At 50.8% G+C, this 19,229-nt stretch overlaps 1 protein-coding gene across 1 annotated transcript; it reads right to left on the bottom strand.

Annotated features, from left to right (window-relative positions):
• Window positions 1-2,500: 2,500 nt before the first annotated feature.
• LOC137900742 (nuclear receptor coactivator 3-like) lies at window positions 2,501-14,431 on the bottom strand. Its single transcript, XM_068744879.1, has 21 exons — window positions 14,343-14,431; window positions 13,482-13,642; window positions 11,555-11,655; window positions 11,304-11,478; window positions 9,507-9,689; window positions 9,049-9,135; window positions 8,805-8,945; window positions 8,305-8,452; window positions 7,573-8,087; window positions 6,377-7,479; window positions 6,055-6,193; window positions 5,710-5,868; window positions 5,370-5,600; window positions 4,740-4,845; window positions 4,464-4,635; window positions 4,033-4,359; window positions 3,840-3,938; window positions 3,348-3,600; window positions 3,024-3,204; window positions 2,718-2,925; window positions 2,501-2,569 (listed from the first exon to the last, which is right to left on the bottom strand). Exons 1-21 carry the CDS (start codon window positions 14,429-14,431, stop codon window positions 2,558-2,560), a joined length of 4,590 nt encoding a protein of 1,529 aa, XP_068600980.1. The 3' UTR covers window positions 2,501-2,557.
• Window positions 14,432-19,229: the final 4,798 nt, after the last annotated feature.

Genomic DNA, 19,229 nt, shown 5'->3' with positions numbered 1-19,229 from the left:
ATGTTTAAATATAAATTTGTATTTACATTGATATTAACATCAAGAAACAAGGTAAGAAAAGAACGTCCTAGTATTTTACATCCTGTAATAATGACAGTATATTTCCCCCAGTGTCTTTCTCTTATCTTTAGCGCAATGGTTCAATGGAAGGAGTTCCTTTTTTTTTTATAAGCAAAACACAGACATGTTTTTAAATATAGTTGTAGATAATTTAAATTTCTTCATTGAGACTGGGGTAAGAAAGAGAACTCCGAGCTACTATTCAGAGACAAAATGACATCGATCACGAAAGCTTCTCAGTTTCCATCTTAGAAAATGTCGACATTCTCTTGTGAAATAATCGTTTTGCAGCACCACAATTCAACTGGCCGTAAATTCCACAGAAAGGGAGGAACGATCACAAACAGAAAACCCAAACCACCTCAGCAGAACCAGACTCGTCTCTACTCTATGACATACGGATGAGGATATATGAAATTAACCATATTTAGTTAAATGTATATTATACGTTATGTGCAACAGTAAAAGCACACGAGTACTTGAACAATCTACGTCAGGAACTGTTTCTACTCACTGCAGAATGACAAACAGAAAATCTTTGGATTAAGCGTGTGTTCAAAGGTAGATTTATCAACAGGTATTTAAAAAAAAAAAGTTCACAGGAAATAGAAAGAAAACTTAAATGTATAAAACTGAAAGCCCCAAATCGCCGGTCATGAGATTGAACGACGGGTTTTGGGACTCAATCTACTTCTTGTGACATTTCCAACAGGATTAAGCAACTTTGAACAAGCCAACAGGAAAATATGAACACTTTTACAGCGGGACAGGATTCCAGCGTCTCGTATCTGCACGAATTCAAAGCACAGAGATATCAGGAGTGAAAATTAAAGTCACACGTGGAAGCATGAGGTTTTGTTTCGGAAAAAATTAACCGCACGTATTGGTAAGACATTAGGGCCTCTAGAAGCCTAACACAATCTGGTGTCAACTCTTTTTATGGCCTTTTTTTTTTTTTTGGTCAGAAGAAAAACAATTTAGAAAGAAAAATAAGCACTAGCACCTCTTTAGCTAAGAGCGCTACGTCAGAAAATAAAGGGGGCTTTCTGAGAGAGAGAGAGAGAGAGAGAGAGAGAGAGATAGAGAAAATCTACATGTACTGCTCACAAAGAGGAGGCCCTTAATTTCCAGACAATGGTTAAAATATTGTAAATAAAAGTTGACCTATGATGGATTAAGAAATTTACACAATTAAATAACAAGCCTTACAATCTGTGCAAAAACAGTATGTGACCTACAAAAGCTTATATACTGTATATTTATATATTTTACATCTGAAGCATATTTACAATTTACCTTCACAGACCAAAAAAAAAAAAAAAGAAAGAAGAAGAAGAAGCTCCAAACAGGAAATCATGTCTAATACTGCAGTGCCGTCGCTTTGAGGAAACGATGCTTCAGCTTTGTCGTCAGAGGAAAACCAGGAGGAAGGATTATTGCTAGAAATCTGCACGCCGACGCGAGAATCTAACGCACGCCGTCTCTCACAGCGCGAGCTCCTCGAGACGTAACCGTACAATCGGCAAACCGACACTCTAAGTTGGTGCAAGGTAACCAAAATATGTGCAACATCTGGATTTAAAAATTACCTCTGGAATGGAAGTGATCATGAATCCATATAAATATAGTTGGAATTTTGGGGATAATTTCTCCTGTCGTCATTAAAACGGTTAATCGCCGCGGCGACCGGAACGCGGATCAAATCTGTGCTTACTGCCTTTCTACTGGTTCTCACTGTAGAACAAAGATGGTCGCATGGTTACCCATCAACAGCCGCATTACTCAGAGGAAAAGTTGGAGAGCACACACACACACACACACACACACACACACAAACCGGTAACGTCTTGCTGCTATTCATCAATTCTCAGTTCAAGGCCTCTGTATTGCCACAATCCATTTGATGTTGGCCTTTCTTTAAAGTGCAAACAGCCAACAACTGATTCAGTCACATTTCAGCTCCGAGGCGCCCTGGAGGAACGAAAACAATGTGCTACTGCTTTAACGACATTCATCAGAGTGTCACAATCCGGCGGCGAGTCGTCCGGAACCGTGGTTTGCGTCTCGCCGCGTAATCAAGAGATCCTTCTGGAGAGGCGGATACCAATCCCACAGTTCAGACACAAGACAGGAAACCCCACATTTTACATCTGAACACGAGAGCGTCATGGTGATGGACAAAAGACGGGTCCGGAGTCCGTGATCCACTCGGGAGGGTGTGGCCTCTTCCGCCGTTTGGTCCAGTGAGTGAAGAGACGAGCGTTAAAACCACCGCCTGGGACAGGAATCAAGGAGCGGAAATGCGTCACAGTGTTTCTGATCCTTCTGACCTCCGAGCGTTCAGTTTTTCCCCTCCAGGTGGCCAAACTGAGACTAGAAAGGAAGTTCACGCCCCCTTCTGGTGGGAGCGCAGCACTACAAGTCCTCCACGCGCTTCAAGGCTCGCCGCCTCGTCCAAATGGAGATCACAGTGAGTCCAACGCGTCCGTCCTGATGCTCAGCAGTACTTCTAGAATGAGGGAAGGAAAAGAGAAGGAATGGAGGGAGCCAGTAAACAAACTGGCGTGTCTGTTAAATTCAGATACCCCCCCCCCCCCCCGCAAAGAAATGCATCCCTGTCCTTCATGCGTTTCCATCCTCCTCTCCTCTGCACCTACCTGATCAGGCCCCATAGGCATGCGTCCCATCACCATTGGGTTCATACCCATCTGCCCCCCCATCTGGCCCATGTGCCCTCCTCCTCCGCTGGCTGGCATGCCCCCCCCGCTCATCATCATGCCCCCATACTGGCCCGGATTCCCCTGCTGTCCAAACTGCTGCTGCCCCGGCGGTCCCTGCTGCCCAAACTGCTGCTGAGGGTATGAACTGGTGGAGGACAACAACAGGAAGGACGGAAGGACGTTCTCAGAGAAGGAAAACCAGGAAAATTGAACCAAAACATTTTAATAGTTTCTTTATTTTACCTGCTGCGTCCCATGCCTCCCTGCGACCAACCTTTCATGTCTGCGCCCTGATACATGGGACCTCCCTGTGGGTGCTGTTGCATCATGGGGTTTTGGGGTCCCATGCGGGCGGGCATCATAGCGTTGGGAGGACTGCCAGCCGACGGGCCGAATGAGTGGTCCCCCCCCTGCTGAGCCATCCCTGTGTGAAGCACATCATACAGCTTCAGCTCTAAATCCTGATCAATAAATAAAGACTTCAAGCCAAATGAAAAAAAAAGGCGCTGCAGTGCACCGACTCACCACCAGGGAGCAGCAGTATTCTACTGGGCTCGACAAACTCACCATAGTTTCCTCCATAAGCAAACTGCTGGGGGCCCGGCTGGCCCATGTTTGGCCCTCCTATCGGGTTGTCCATGCCAGCAGGAGCGGTGACATTAGGTGGGGGGCTGAACCCCCCCGCGGCTGCAGCGGCGGCGGCTGCCTGCTGCTGCTGCTGCTGCTGCTGCATCAGCATCATCATGCGCTGCCTCCTCATCTGCATGGTGACCATCTCTCTGCTGCGCTGAGCCATCATCTGAGCGTTGAGGAAGCCCGGCTGCACAAAATAAACGGAATTAGAAGGTTTATAACTCAGATTTCTGTATTTCTGGAACACTCATTTGAAAACTTTCAGATTTCTACGGTGAACTCCATTCTAAAATGCCTGGTTCATCTATTAGAGGTCACTTTGTGATGAATTAAAGACACTGAAGACACAAGTATGTTGGCGGAGGGGTCGTCCACCACTAGAGTGTGTATTGCGCGTCAGCACAAGCTTTGTTTTTTGTCGGCTACCTGTCCTCCCATGCCAGGCTGCATGCCGGGCCTCATGCCAGGGTTGCCTCCTGGGTTCTCCATCTTTATGCCCATGCTCTGCCGAGTCTGATTCATGAACTGAAGAAGGAAGAAGAACATTAAACACAAAGATGGCGCAGATTGTGTTTAATGTCCGTCCCCCCCCGTGAGATGGGAATTAGGCTAAACGTACCTGTTGTCCCTGCAGCCTCTGTTGCAGCTGGAGCCTCATGGGCTTGTTAGCGGTTATCATCCGGGGCCTCATCATGTTAGCGCGGGGGTGTCCCATGCCGCCCATTCCCCCCATACCAGGGAAGCTCCCACCTTGTCCCATCTGAGACAGCATGGGCCCAAACCCTCCTTGTTGGGTCTGTGCCTGCATGGGGTTCCCTCCATAGCCAGACTGCATAGCCAAGGAGGGGGGCCCCGGGTAGCCCTGTCCATAGAGAGGTTTCTGGTCCAGAACCATGGACGGCTCCTGTCCTGGGAAAGGCTCAATCGGCTGCTCTGCCCCGTGTGACTGAAGCAAACGGGTCAAAACGAAAAGTTTGTTCAGCTTCCTCATCCAAATGACCCCCCCCCCCCCAAAGGAAAAGTCAAAGATCTCTGTTCTGATGCCCCCACCTGACTGACGAGGTCCGGGATGCCCAGGGCTCGGTCTATCTCCTCCAGGGCGATGCCGTCTGTGTTGTTCAGCAGAGAGTCCAGCTGGTCCAGAAGCGCCCGCTCATCACTCTGGCCCTCGCTGGTGGTGGGAGGAACCAGGAGATCGTCTAAGGTGTTGCCAAACTGGCGTCTAGGAGGCGCGCACACACACACACACACCATGAGTAGAACCGGTGTGACGCGCTCACTTTACGGTTGGTAGGTAATACAGACCAAACGTAACGCTGCACTGACCTGTTGCCCTCCATGCCCATTATAGTGTCGGGCCAGGAGGGGGGCTGATTGGACTGGCCCTGCTGGTTGAAGGGGCTCATACCCAGCGCCATGTCGGCAGAGCCTCCTAAAGCACAAAGACAATGCATTTAATGTCCAGCTCTAATATCAGGCGAGACGCACACACACGTTCAGGCGTCGTCGTCGGGGAGGTTTCATCCAAAAAAGGACCAGAATAAGAAGTTTGGATTCTTTTACTGGCGGTCATTTTGGCATCTTTAGTACAAAATGACATTTCTCTGACTCCGTCAACTTCATTTTTGTCTTCCTGTTAGCAGAGACCTCGGGGGGGGGGGGGGGGGGGGGGGCTGGTCGGGACAGACGGCAGGGAATCGGTTCGGAGAATATTTAGATGAAGGGGCGGAGTCAGGGATGATTTCTGCTTTGGAGGGTTGGGAACATGAGAGGGAAGCACTAATCCCATTTTAATTTATTATTTGCTCATTTCAGGGGTACCTTAATGTAGTCGAGGACTCATTATCAGGGTCGATCTATATTGGGACTATTAGACACCGTTTAATTCACAGCAGCTTTTTATATGTCTGATATTTTTTCCCGACAGCGTCGACACTTTTTAAAAGACAGACGAACCCATTTCCATGAGCTGCTGCTGCAGCATCGACCGGGCGCCCGGGACGCTGTTGGAGCGACCGACCATCGGCCCAGACATCATAGCCTTGTTACTGCTGTACTCCATGCCTGGGCGCATCATAGGGGGGTGCCCCGCTGAGCCCACGGGACTGGCACCGGAGCGAGGCATGCCCCAGTCGCCGGACCCCCCCATGGGAGACCTCTGGGCAACCATGCCCCTATTCATGGGTCCTGGTAATACATAAACATCATGTGTCAGGATAGGAGGAATGTTTGCGGAGAGCACAGTGGTCCAATTTTACCCCCCGAATAAAAAATTAAATAAAAAACTTGAACACACCCATGTTTCCTTGGTAACCATCAGGGCAGCCCATTATGTTCTCTTGCTTGATGAGCATGGGACGTCTACCTGCTCCCCCAGGCACACCTGAAGGCTTCCCATCCATTGGCATGGCCCTCTGGAAGGGCCCCGGAGGCCCCGGACCTATTCCTGGACTGCCTGTATATAAAGATATTAACACAATTAATACATGCCTCTGTCCTCCTCAGTCGTTGGGATATTATTACTAATATATTCACATCATCTGAGGATAAATGCAGATCAATAAACATATTAAGAATGGATATATATATATATAAATGTATATTTTTCTGAATATTTAATGCGAGTCCTTGACCCACTTACCCCGCAGATTGTCTTCAAGACAACCCTGGGGCTTGTTTCCCATGTCATTAGCCCCTCCTCCTCCTCCTCCTGCCTGGTCTGGGTAAAAGTCGGAGCTCGAACCCCTCAAATCTCCCAGGATAGTTTCTAGGTTGTGCAACTGCACAAAAACGTAAACGTCGTATTAGTTTTGAGGTAAAAGCTTTTTACGTTTTGCATTCTTTTCTGAGGTAAATGCAACCAAAAAAAAGTAAGTAGAGCGTCCTGTAGCGTGTCGCCTCGTCAATATACAATATTGTAGTTGCAGTTATCTGATCGTGTCTTAACAAGGTAGAAATCTTACATCATCAGGCGGCTCTGATTTGACTTTGGTCTCAGGATGCTCTTGTGCGGGGCCGGGTCCAGGTCCGGGTCCAGGTCCGCCCCGTGCAGGGCCGCCGCCGGACCCCGGGGCTCCCTTCCCTTCTAGCTCCTCGAGTTTAGGCTTGACATCTGCCGGCTCTTTGGAGTCATCCTTGTTGAGGAGGTAGTGCAGAAGGGCGTGGGTCTTTTCCTTCTTGGGGCTATGCTGCTCCTGCTTGGGTTCAGCCATCCCAGGCCCGCTCCCGGACCCTGATCCACCTGGTCCAGCTTCACCGCCCTCCTGGCCCCCCAGCGACGCCTTTCCTGTAGCCTCGGCTGTGATCTTCGCCACGTCGTCCGGAGTGTTGCCGTTCTGAAGAAGCTTGTGGAGGATCTTGTGCTTTTCTTGCAGCGAGCCCGTGTAATGGGCCGACGACAATCCCCCTGGCCCAGGCACTTGCCCCGGATTGGCCGAAGAAGAGGAGGACACCCCAGTAGACGAGGGACTAGTCATGCCTCCAGAGGGGTCCTTACTGTCTGAGATAGCAGGAGTGCTGCTGCTGGTGGATGGGGGCGGTATAGGCGGCCCCGTTGGCCCGTTGCCGCCTATTCCCAGTTCCTCTGTAGGGGAAGTCAGCAACTGCAGCAACTTCTTGTGGCCCTTGCTGTCAGGCATCCTCCGAGGTGGTTCCGAGCTCGCCACGCCCGCCTCACTGCTGCCCTCGCCAGCCTCTTTAGGCGCCTGGCTGTCTGGCCGGTCTCCAGAACTCTCAGCTTGAGGATGCTGATGCTGATGGTGGTGATGGTGCACGAGGTGGTGATGGTCGCTCGGCCCGGGGGGGCCTAAGCCTCCCGCCGGGCTTTTGGAGCCATCTTGTCCCGGTTTGGCCGGCTGGCTGGGCTGAGAGGATGAGGAAGAGGAGTGGACGCTTGGAGAGCTGTCGGGTTTCAGAGCCGGGGTCGGGGACATCAAGGTCGAGGAGAGGGAGCTCCCGACTCCTTCACTGATAGCTTGCAGGGCATTGAGAGAGCTGCTGGAGAAGGAAGTGCTGCTGCCCCCACTTCCTCCGCCACTGACGATGCCACTCATGGGAGAATGCATTCCTGGGAAGGGAAACGTGACATCGTTTTAGCCAAACAAAATGGTCGACTCAATGAAAAGGTAACCAAGGCTAACTTAATAGCTCATTTATTTACCTCCGGGTGAGAACTGGTTGCCGCCCATCTTCGGGCTCCCTCTATTCCGGGGTGACATCAGGAGTCCCTGCTGGGGGCCGCCCATCCTGGGGCTTCCCGCTGGGCTGTTCATGCCACTCAAGCCAAACCCGCCGCTGCTTTGGAACGGGGGCTGCTGTGGGTGCTGCTGCATGCCCTGTCCCGGGTGATTCATGGGACCCATCTGGTTCATGTGTCCCACCTGATTCATCTGCATCATGCGGTTGCCCATGCTTCCTCCTCCTCCTCCTCCTCCTCCTCCTCCTCCGCCGCCGCCGCCGCCTCCATACATAGAACCGCCGCCCATCGGACCCATGTGACCCATGTGGCCTTGCTCGTTCATGCCGTAGCCCCTGCTCATGTTGCCCATGGCCCCCATCCCCCCGCCGGTGTTCATGTTCATTTGGGCGTTGGGGTTGGGGCCTCCCATGCTCTGCTGCCTCATGGCGTTCTGCATCATGTTCCCGCCCTGAGCCGAGCGGTAGCCGATTGGCTCTCTGTGTGGAGAGAGAGGGAAAACAAGAACACGGTCAGGAAGAAAAGTGAAATGTCTCCTCTCAGACGGCGTGAAGCCAGTTAGCTCTCATTGTCCACAGAATGTTGGGAGCATAAAAGCCACTTCAGTTTCTACTTCAGTCCCTGCATGCCGTGGCTGCATCGCAGAGAGAGACGCAGGAAGTGCTTTTTGTGTTTCCTGAGTTTTCTGCTCCTGACCTCTGCAGCAGGTGAGTGGAGATGAAGCCTTGTGGCTCATTGCTCATCGGGTGCCGGTAGAGTTTGCTCTTGGTCTGGGCGGTGACTGGAGTGCCGTCGGAGAGCGAGAAGCGGTATAAGGGCGTCTCGGCGTGACCTTGCAGAAAGGCTGCACGGACAGATAAAGCAACAAATTCACACCCTGAGACGCTTAATCTGATAAAAAAAAAAAAAGGGTCATAAATCACAGTGTTTACGTGAAAACGGCTCTGAGGGTCAAAGCTGGAGCGCCGCAGACTTGTTTTCCATGAGATCAATAGCGATAATAAAAAAAAATAGCTTAACCGTAGACAATATAATCAACAGCTAAATCAACGTAAGAGCGACCAGATCTCTTTCTATCCTCCTGATTCTGCCTCATTGAGGATTTCAAGGCGCTTAACGACATGATTTCTCTTTAGCACATTAGCAGTTGATTCCAGTTTTTGCACGTGCACGTTTGTTGCGTGACCCCCCCCTACCCTCATGGTAGTGCCGTTTGTGCGACCACGGCTGCCCGTCGCTGTGCTGGAGGAACATCTGAATGCAACGCCTCAACAGGTCCTCCCAGCCCGGACGCATCGACGCTCGCAGGGAGTTCTGGTCGATTTGGATCAGTTTGCCTGCCGGGGAGGACAGACAAGACGGACGAGTGGAGGGAAAGGTTAGAGGAATGTCCCGAAAACCTGTCCACGGATGGCTGGTCTGCGTTCATATTGTACTCACCCGAGAGCTCGTGTCGGGTGTTGAAACTCTCCGTTCTCTCCATGGCTGTGACCCGCCGGGCCACGCAGATCATACATGACTGAAGGTCTGCGGGGAAAGGGAGAGGACCGGCGGTCGTCTTCCAGGTATTTTTTTGTTCATGCATTTTTCACACAATTCCAAGCAATCTTCAGACAGAAGCCATTTTGGTGGCACATACATAAGGTCGTTTAAGTGCTTCTGGTAAAATGTGCTTCTGCGGATCAATGCGATTGTCTTTTCGTGCAAAATAAAATTTATCTGACTTTCACTCAGGTGATCTGAAGACATGAAAGAAAAGGAGCACCTCCTGGCCTTATCTTAGGCCATGTTAGATCCGTACATAAACTCACTAAACATGAGATTTAACATGAACTTCCTTTCGTCAGCAAAAAGCTTTAGCGAGGGACTCGAGATGAGCCGGACGCGTGCCGGCGTACCTTCCCCCTCCTCGATCATGGCCTTGGGCTGGGTAAGAGCAAAACACTGCATGGTCTCGTAGCGTGGCCCTCCTGGCCCCTCCTCCATGGGACCGTGGGGGTGGCAAAACTTGACCAGCATCCGGCAAGTGAAGGTGTGACTCTTCTGTCGCCTTGCCTCGCTCCCCCACGACACTCCATTTACTGAAAGGAAAACCGGAATGAAACAGCGTGCGAGTGCAACTCCAGGGAGCGAGCCCACACGCATCTATAAATGAATTTCCTGAACTCAGTCCAGACACACACACACACACACACACACACGCAAACGCAAACCAAACCAACGGCCAATGGCAACGTGTGTTTTCCTTCTTAAACTCTCTCCTGCCGTTCAGATCCCCGGCTAAATGCACCGGCGTGGGATTAATGTAGCCAAGTTGTCGATTTCCAATACCTCTTCCTCTCCGTCGGCTCTGCAGCGGGCAGAGGCCAGGGACACTCAGCCATCTATCCTCATTTAGGCCCTGACTCCTCATCCCGGCACTCACTCATTTAGACGGAGGTCACCTTCACAGGGGAGCGGGAGGAAGGGAGAGAACTGGGAGGCGAACTTCAGAGAGACATCCGACCGTCCTCCAAGGTTCTTGTGAAGCCTTATCGGGGCCTTGGGTTGGCGGGAGGACTTTGTCTGGCAGGTGCAGGGAGGATACAAGAGACCCAGGAGTGGGAAACATGGGGGGGGGGGGGGGGGGTGTAACAAGGCCTGGAGTTTCTCCCTCTGATGGAACCCCCCCCCGCTTTGTTGCAGGGGTCATGATCTCCCCTAAAACTAAAACATAATTAGCTAACAGCAAGGCAAGACAGAGAGAGTTCGGAAAACTTCATTCAAATAGAGCTCACTTCACTTTACGCATCGAGCGTGTCCGTTTGACTGTAGCGGGAGTCGTCCTGCAGGAATGTGCAGAGGGGGGGGGGGGTGTTTCATTCACCGGACCCACAGATAATGAAGAGGCAGAGCAGCGACGCGAGACACAATGAGGGGGCGTGAGAGCGGCGGGTTCAGGGACAGACGAGCGTATTACTCATCTTAGAAGGCGGCCATGTTACGTACGAATGAGGCCGAGCAGGAAAGCGTTGAGAGCGACACGAGGGACGCTCCGAGGAGAAGTAGATAAAGACGACTTTTCAAAGAGGGGGAGGGGGAAGAATAAGTGCGAGAACGTGTGTCGGTGACACGCCGGAGCCGCCGCCGCCGCTTCGGAGCATTACTGGGAAGTTAATCGAGTAGCAGGTTCAGTCGAGCACACACATCCATAATTAATCAGCTTTATAAATAGTGCTCTGTGCGCACACTCAACCACACACACACCCACACACAATTAAATACAATCACCGACACATATGCATGTAAATATGTACAATAAGACACGCGGCGAGTGACGAAGACGAGCGGCGATGCATTATTTAGCAGCAGGTAGCTTCCAGACGGGACCCGAATAGAGCTCAGGCCTTTTACAGGGTCTGGCCCACCGAGTGTGACTGACAGCTGCGCTACGCTCCGCCTGCTTAGCATCGAGTGGGTGGGCGTGCGTGCGTGCGCTTTTGCAGGTGTGCATGTGTCTCGTGCACATGCCCAGGCTTCCCAGGAGCTCCTCATTACTGAGAGAGGAGAAGTTTAAAAAGGAGGCTCGTGTGGGAATAGCAATAGGCAGTAACAAATAACAGCGTTATGCCAGTTGTTGCAAAGTCTGCCTTAAACCCGGGCCTTCTGGACCAGGACTGGATTATTGTGTGTGTTAGTGTGTCTGTGTGTCTCACTGTTGGTCTTGGGCAGGTTCTTGTGGAACTCCTCCCTGTCGTCCTCGTGGAGAATGTTGTACACGCTGGTGTTTATCAGCTCCTCCTGTTTGTACTGCAGGTACTGCGTCACATTGTCCGACACAAACACAACGCTTCCCTCCCGGTTCACCACAAACAGGAAGCCGTCCAGAGCCTGAGAGGACAGAGACAAGGAGTCCACCTGGGCCTGTCGAAACCACGCAGGATCATCTGGGAGGGAGGGGACTCACCTGCAGCAGGAGGGGCCCCAGGTGGTCCTTGTCAATGACCCCCTGACCTGTCGAGGACACGTCTGATTTCTGGACGTCATCGTCGTTGGATGAAGCTTTTCCTTTAGGGAAATAAAGAGCGGGGAAAGACGTTAGGCAAGTTACCAAAAACAGCACAAACAACAATTTCAAGCATTACTGCCTATAAACAAGGAAGGAAAAACACAGGGTGAGAGCAGCGTCACCTGAAACTCCAGATAACTACCTGTCGTTCACTTCTCCAGCTGCACCAGCAGGGGGCAGCGTTTCTCAACCATTACTTTAAACATTTCTTTTTTTTTTTTTTAAACTACAGGTGAGGATGGAGACGGACAGAGGAAGGCTTCTCTGAGGAGCCTGTCAGGAGGAGTAGAGGGCTGGGTGCATGTGGAGCAGGTAGCAGCCGTCCTCATGCTTTATATTCAGTGTCAGACTCTAAGGGACTGTCTGGTAGGCTGGGGCTGAGAGAGAGAGAGAGAGAGAGAGAGAGAGAGAGAGAGAGAGAGCGAGCGAGAGAGGAGCTGTAATGGTGCAGGGGCCGGAGCTGAGGCACCTGAATTAATGGAGGAGTTGAGTCTGCGAGCGAGAGAGGAAGAAAGAGAGAGGAAGAGAGAGACAGAAATATAAAAAGACAGAGAGAGGAAGGAATGGAGGAGAGACAATGCTGACAGGAAGAGGCTGGCATTTGTGTTGTATTAATGCGAGGCTTGGTCAAGAGAAAGAGGCGGAGGGGGGGGGGGGGGGGGGGCTGCTCGGCACAGGAATCATTCTATCTGATTAGCTCCCCAGGGACGATGCATACCCACGAAAAGAAAAGAAGAAGAGAAACGCTGCTGCATACGGCACACAGAAAGAACGAGGGAGAGGAAAGGCTGCATGAGACGCAAAAAGACAGGCTGCACTACATCGGCTCACTCGATGCGTTAAGATGCTGGGAGCACACCTGAAGCCACTCGTGCTGCAGCACAGATGAGAGCGAGAGAGAAGAGAGAGAGAGATGGCAGGGAAACAAGGGAGGAGTTAAAACATTAAAGAGAAAACAGGAGCGACTGAAGAGCAGAAATGAAGGCTGGCAGAAAGAGCAACTGAAAGTGAGAAGGGGGGGGGGGGGACAGGTAGAAAGCGAGATGAGAGCTAAACGCCTGTGTCATTTCAGTCTTCATTTCCCGTAACTATGGCAACGCGTCAGCAGCCAGTCAGGACCAGCTGTAGCCTCTTCCCCTTCCTGTCGAGGTGGCAGACGCCGACTGAGCCCAGCAGAGGCAAGAGCAAAATCCACCAACGGTTCCAACCCCCCCTACCCAGATCTTGAGAAATTCACCTTGGGTGGGGGGGGGGGTTGTACAGACGCAGCTCTGAGTGTAAAAGCTGAATTTGGGCCGACCTGTGCTGCCGGTGCGTCTGCGAGCGTCTCCGGTTTTTAAGCAGCTGTAGAAACGGTCCCGGCGAAACGGAAACGGACCCGTGAAACAGATCTAATCATTGAGCAGCTCAACAGAATGGAGGGGCCTGCAAACGTCCAATTAAACCACCCCTGGCGAGGCCGGCGTGCAGCTGTGCATTCCCATAACACACACACACACGTGCACACGCACCCACACACACACACACACACACAGCGCTGAATGACAGATTCACAAAGTATTGCCAGTGTTTCCTCCCAAACACAAACACTTGAGGCTGGGAAATTTGCGGGAGATGAATGACGGATTCGTCCCTGCACCTGGGCTCTGTGTGTGTGTGTGTGTGTGCGTGTGTGCGCGCTAGCCCCCCCAGCTCTCTCTCTCTCTCTCTCTCATCCCTTCCTCGCTCACCTTTCCCAATGCTGCCTGATTTACAGAGCCCATACCCAACCCCAGCTCTCCGTGGCCGCTAGGATGGCGGGCGGCGGCCGGCGGCGTCCACTCACCCTGCTCTTTGATCTGCCGGATCTGGCGCACCGTCTCTTTGAGGATGGCACATTTGTCTGGTTTCACGTTGAAGCTGTCGATGTCGCCGAGGTTGGCGGAGATCAGCTCCGCCAGCTCCTCTATGTACTTGCTCTCCTGCTCGCGTCGCTTCCTTTCACATCTGCAGCGGACAATGATGCAAAGAGTGAAGCTAAGCTAACGCCACACCGCTCGCCTTTCAATCTCACTGCTTGTTGATGTGTGGGGAAATATGAGTGCAAGGTGCATCAAACATTTTTATGTTTTCTTGCACAAAATGACAGCGAGGAAAAGACAGCAGTGTTTTTTTTTTATTGTAGTCTGAACACGACTATTTCTGAGAACTGGAACCTCGTTATTTGGGGATAAAAGCCGGTCTCAGCGGCTGAAGCTTCACATTTAGCGTAGCGACGTGTGAGAAGCGTCAATTTCCTCATCTGGCACTCAACGTGAAAGCAAAATACGTGTATATTTCTCCGACCATCGCACGAAAAAAAAAAACATAAATAAAAGCTTCTTTATTCGAGTGTTTTCTCGATTTTCCCTTTCCAGTCCCTGAAAGCTGAAAAGAGCCGACTCGGATCAAAATATAGTCTACTTCTAATTGCCGGAGTCAACGTGCAGACTTATTCTATTTGCTCTCATATCCCGGACGTTAGGCGAGAGTGGATTTAAACTCAATTAGATGTTTTACTTGGTTAAATAAAGAAGGAACATAAGCCTATTTTAAAATCAGAATTTAGATTTAAAGTGCATTTCCCACCCAAACGACATGAACAATGTGCTTTTCTTTGCACACATTTATGGCTTTACTCAATTTGGTACTGATCGGCCAGACTCACCCCAGACCAGGCGTGTCGCAAGTCGAGAGCTTGCGTTTCCGGTTCTCTGAGGTCAGAGGCTCCATGGAGTTCTCCCCCAATCCGCTCATGGTGAACGCATATCAGCACCTGAGAGGACGGCGCAGACAACGGGTGTAAGCACAGCGCTGAAGGGAGGCAGGGAAGGGGCTGAAATGGACACCATTACCTCTCGTTACAGAGTTAATTGTGAAGGGAAGAAGACCTGGGGATGGTCCATTAGAACTCAGAGGCAGGCTGTAAAGCGGGAAGCGTGCAAAACACAGCAGGGTGAAAGAAATATGCTTGTATCATGCAAATCACGTTCAGATACTGACCAACATAAACACGTCTCATCCGGCTCCTCTTCCTCTTTAAGAGACAGTAAGCATGCGATTGTGTTTGTTTGTGTGTGTGCCTGGGGGGGGGGGGGGGGGGGGGCGTTTATGAGTTCATGAGCTCACGGGACACACACACACACACACACACACTCAGGATAAGCAATGTCTCTGGCAATAAGCTACGCTGCACAGCTAACACTGTTAGACACCCGTCTGTCTCCATAATGCATCATATTTCATCTCCAGGAAGTGAGACGATGAAGGGGAAGAGAGGCAGATGGGACAAAAGGAGGCGAAGGAGAGGGAGATCAGCAAGAGAGAGAGAGAGGTGGGTGGGGAGACCAAAGAAATAAAGGAGGGAGGGAGATGTGAAATGGGCTGTGATTGGTCCCTTTCTTTGCCACAGTGACAGCAGCTGACACTGGGGAAAGGGAGGAGGAGGAGGAGGGAAGAGCGGCTGGAGGAAGGGAGAGGAGAGAGGAAAGTAAATGAGCAGGAGAGAGAACACAAATATAGTGGGAAGATAAAGAGAGGGGGGGGGGGGGGGGACCAAAGGAAGCGAGAGACAAAGGCATGGAGGGGAGGTGAACAGGTGAGAGGGGAGGAAAGGAGGGTGTGTGTTTCTGATGCATGTGGGCTGAACCTCCTCGTAACCTTCACAGCCAGAGGAGCCTTTTCATTCCATCGTTCCCGCACAGCAAATCAGGCCAACGGCAGGGCCGGCCGTTTAATCAGCACGCAGCATCGTGGCGTCCGGTGCGCCTCCCCCCTCAGTAAGATCATATCCGGCTGGAACGCGCGGCGACCACGCCTTCTTACCGAGACCTAATCAATATGTGGGCTGCTTTCACGCACGTCTGCAAGTGCGTTCCCCTCGCAGGACAACGACGGGGACGTACTTCTAAAAGTAAGAGGCGGCTCTCACGACGAGTCAACCCTCTTGCTCAATCCCTCCTGCGTTGACTTTCTTTCAAATCCCTCTTTTTTAATCTCTCCCTAGAGCGCCCCCTGTCTGACTGTCTTTGTCTTCTTGCCGATCCTCCTGTCTGCCTCCCGATGTTTCCGTCTACCTGCCTCCCTGTCTTCTGCTTATCTTCAGACAAACCCCCCCCCCACACACACACACACTTGCTGTTGTCTGATGAAACCGACCACGAGGGAGTAGAAGAGCGCAGGAGGCAGAAAGCAAAGAGGGGGGGGTACAAAGACGGAGGGCCTCAGAACACGAGCGAGCAAAGTGCGAAGTGTTGAGTGAAAATCTGTCTTTGGTCCGCCGTCTGTCCGTCTGTCTGCCCGCCCGTCTGGCTGCCCACCCGCCCGTCTGTCTGCCCGCCCGCCCGTCTGTCTGTCTGCCAGCCTATTGGAGACCTCAAAGGGAGAGCTGCTCTACTTGTGGCGTGAATGAGGCTGCCCCGGAGAATGGCTGATGAGGAGGGCCGCTGAATGCCCCAGGGAAATGGGTCACCTCCAGCCTGACGCAGGACGCCCACTTTTCCAGTGCAGGGAGAAAGTCAATTACACGCCACAGGCGGTGGGGCCTGGTGGTGGGGGGGCAGCGGGGCTGCTGTGGGTACAATACAGCAGCAGGGGGCAGTGAGAATGAGACGAGTAAAGAGGGAGACGGACGTGAAAATGACAATTTAAGGAGTGAGGATGAGGCAAAAAGCAGGCGAGTTGGTTTCTGTGCAGCTGCAGGTTTATAAAAGGCGTAGAGATGAAAGAAAAGTCGTTCAGATCAGCAGGTTAAACTAAGTAGAGGAACAGGCTCGTCTGCAAATCTAAAAAAAATGAGTTTCATACCAAAAGAATATGAAAATCTTATCTCGGAGGGAGGAAGTTGGGATCGTGGAGAGAATTAGAGAGATAGGTTCCCCCCCCTTCACACATTTCACCCGAAGTTCACACGTACTTGGAAAAGACGCTGCACAGGTGTACGAAGGCGAGGGAATTAAGAAAAGGTGTTTCCCCGACTCATTTTACACAGAAATAGGTTGGTAAAAATGTCCGCCTTTATCCCACTTTAAATCATTAGCATGTCTCGTTCCTCTTTGTGCGACCAGACTTTGTAGAAACTAGTTCTTGTCTAGGTTTGATCTCGTTCATGGAGGAAGGCCTTGATATTTGTGACGGGATTATTTCCAGGATTATCGATTGCATTACCGCCGGACAGTCTCGCCCGCTCTGCGATGGGTGAGGGGATCAATTTTAGCCGGAGCCAAACTCAGGGCAAAAAAAAAAAAAAAACCAGATGGAACCGTTTCGTATCCGGTTGGGTTTAATTGGAAAGGTCACTGAATAGAGGTCATTGGGCCAAAATGTCCTCAACCGGTCCTCAAAACTTCAAATTGAGAAAACGTTTAATTTATGGATGCATTTTTAAATTCATAATATTTATTTGACTAAGGTAGGAATAAAATGCTTTTGAGTGCTACCGGTTGAGTCCCGGTGGAGGAACTGGACAGAATGTACTTTTCTTTTTTCCTGCACGCAGACACCCCAGGGGAAGTCTTCATCAAATTAATCGACATGAGGCGGATTAGGTTAGTCAGAAGTTTGAAAGGTTGGTTTCCACAAATCTCCAGTTAATTGCCCCGCCCTAACTCAAAGGCATTAATTAAGGCCGCAATCACCAGTGAGCAGCTGTTAATCTGATTGGTCCCTAATCAGCGGCGGCTCGAGGACGATCCAAAGAGAGACGGGACAGAGACGGGACAGAGACGGGACAGAGACGGGACAGAGACTGTGTCTCCGTCATCTCCTCTGCTGACAGATACAGCACAGGCGAGTGCATCCATGCAGGTAAGCAGCTCGGAACGTTCACGCCAGCTTTGACCGGGTCCCTCAACCCTGATCTTGACCTGACAAATCTCAAGGGGAGGCGTCTGACCTTTGACCCAAACATGTTCCGGGCCGTTTAAAGGAGTTTGTCTCGGATCAACTGCTCAAGATTGAGAGTCCTTGGGCTCCGTAGGTCGGTCCCAGGGGAGTCCTTCTCACTGGATCCACGTTGAGAACAAGGAGAGTTTTGCTCGGCTTATTCCTTTGACTGTCATCGTGTTTGTTTTGAGTGAAACGGAAACAGATGTGACATTTCAGATTCGAGCTTCTCCGTCTTGTTTCGGTTTATTTATTTGTTTATAGAATAATAACAACAGGCCTTATTATGATCAGAGAAAAGAGATTTTATTGCATCTGACATTAACCTTTAAAAGGTTTGCAGAGTGTTGTTGGTTAATTCAATATGAACTATTCATTTCACGGTTATCAATCATATTCCTTTTTCGGCCTAACATTGAACAACGGAGCGTTTCCGTTTCCAGTTTTGGGGTTAGAGGGAGTACATTTATGCAGACGCGTTCTTTTAGATGCACTGAAATGTATGTTTCTACACTTTCAATTGTTGATTTTCTTTTTTTTTTCTGTGCACGCTTGGAATGAGCGAGGAGTTCAACTCTCAAGGGGAGCAGATTTTAAATAAACCTCTACCGAAAAGTAGAGTATTTATCTGCACTGTGTGTCACCTGGACAGAAACTGATTTATTTGAGTCTGTCATCCCCTAAAAATGGATTCAACTTCCTTCAGGGGTGAAATAAAACTCGCACAGTTTGTGAGGTTAACGCGGAAAGTTTTCAGAATCTGTTCGAAAGGCAGTTTTCATTCCCCATCGCTCTCGAACAAACATCGGAGAGCGCCGCTGCCATTAAACCTCCCGTCTGAAGAGCATCGCCTTTGTATTTTTTGGGGGGGAAGGATGAGGCAGCAGTGTTGGGAGTCGCTGAGAGGAAGGGAGGAGGGGGGAGGGGGGGGCAGAGAGTGATGGCGGGGTGATATACTGGGGTCTGATTGGAGCGGGTGATTGCCGACTGGCGCCCCCCCCCCCCCCCCCGCCTACCTGTCTGCAAATAGCTGTTTCATAATCTCTGTTGACAAAACAGCGGCGCCCGGGCCTGGGCCGGCCCGTCTGAGTAAACTCACGCCGGTCACATGACAACAGACGCAGCTGCTTCGTGTGCAGGACTCACGAGTCCTCGCTGCAATGTTTCCACAGGACAATCACTGGAAGGCATATCTTTCATGCTTTTATTTTGGAATTACGTTTCCGTGCATCGCACTGATGCAGGAGTATTTGTTATTTTTTGGCCTATATACACAGTATTGATTCTAGAGGATGACAGAACATTCTAACATGTTCCCCTTTGGTGTCTTGAGGCTGGTCTGCATCCCATAAGCAAAAGCTGCCGTCGCTATGGAGAAGGAGCCGTTTGGCGGCACCGCAGTTCCTGGTTTTATTGAAAATCTAGCCCAATTACTTGAAATCAATATGACCTAATGTTTTGAATGTATCATCGGTTTCTTTCCGCCTGAGTTGTTATTAAAGGAAACCTGTTTTTAATGCAATTGCCCCAATTTTAGACTTCAAATGGGAGAGTTTGGTTCTTAGCACTGTTCCAGTCAGAATCTCCTTCACCTGGATCTGGACGCCCCCGTCCTCCAACTCCCGCCTCCTACCGATGCCCTTCTGCAAAGAATCATTCCGTCTCGGCAGTG

The sequence above is a fragment of the Brachionichthys hirsutus genome, chromosome 2 (genome assembly GCF_040956055.1).
Source record: "Brachionichthys hirsutus isolate HB-005 chromosome 2, CSIRO-AGI_Bhir_v1, whole genome shotgun sequence".
Lineage (NCBI taxonomy): Eukaryota > Metazoa > Chordata > Actinopteri > Lophiiformes > Brachionichthyidae > Brachionichthys > Brachionichthys hirsutus.
This window is presented reverse-complemented; position numbering and strand designations above follow the sequence as displayed.

Coding starts and splice junctions, on each gene's coding strand:
- LOC137900742 (XM_068744879.1), bottom strand. CDS start 14,431: ATGAGCGGATTGGGGGAGAACTCCATGGAGCCTCTGACCTCAGAGAAC. Junction 6,194..6,376: donor AATCAGAGCCGCCTGATGAT/GTAAGATTTCTA, acceptor GTTTTTGTGCAG/TTGCACAACCTAGAAACTAT. Junction 5,601..5,709: donor TGGTTACCAAGGAAACATGG/GTGTGTTCAAGT, acceptor ATGTATTACCAG/GACCCATGAATAGGGGCATG.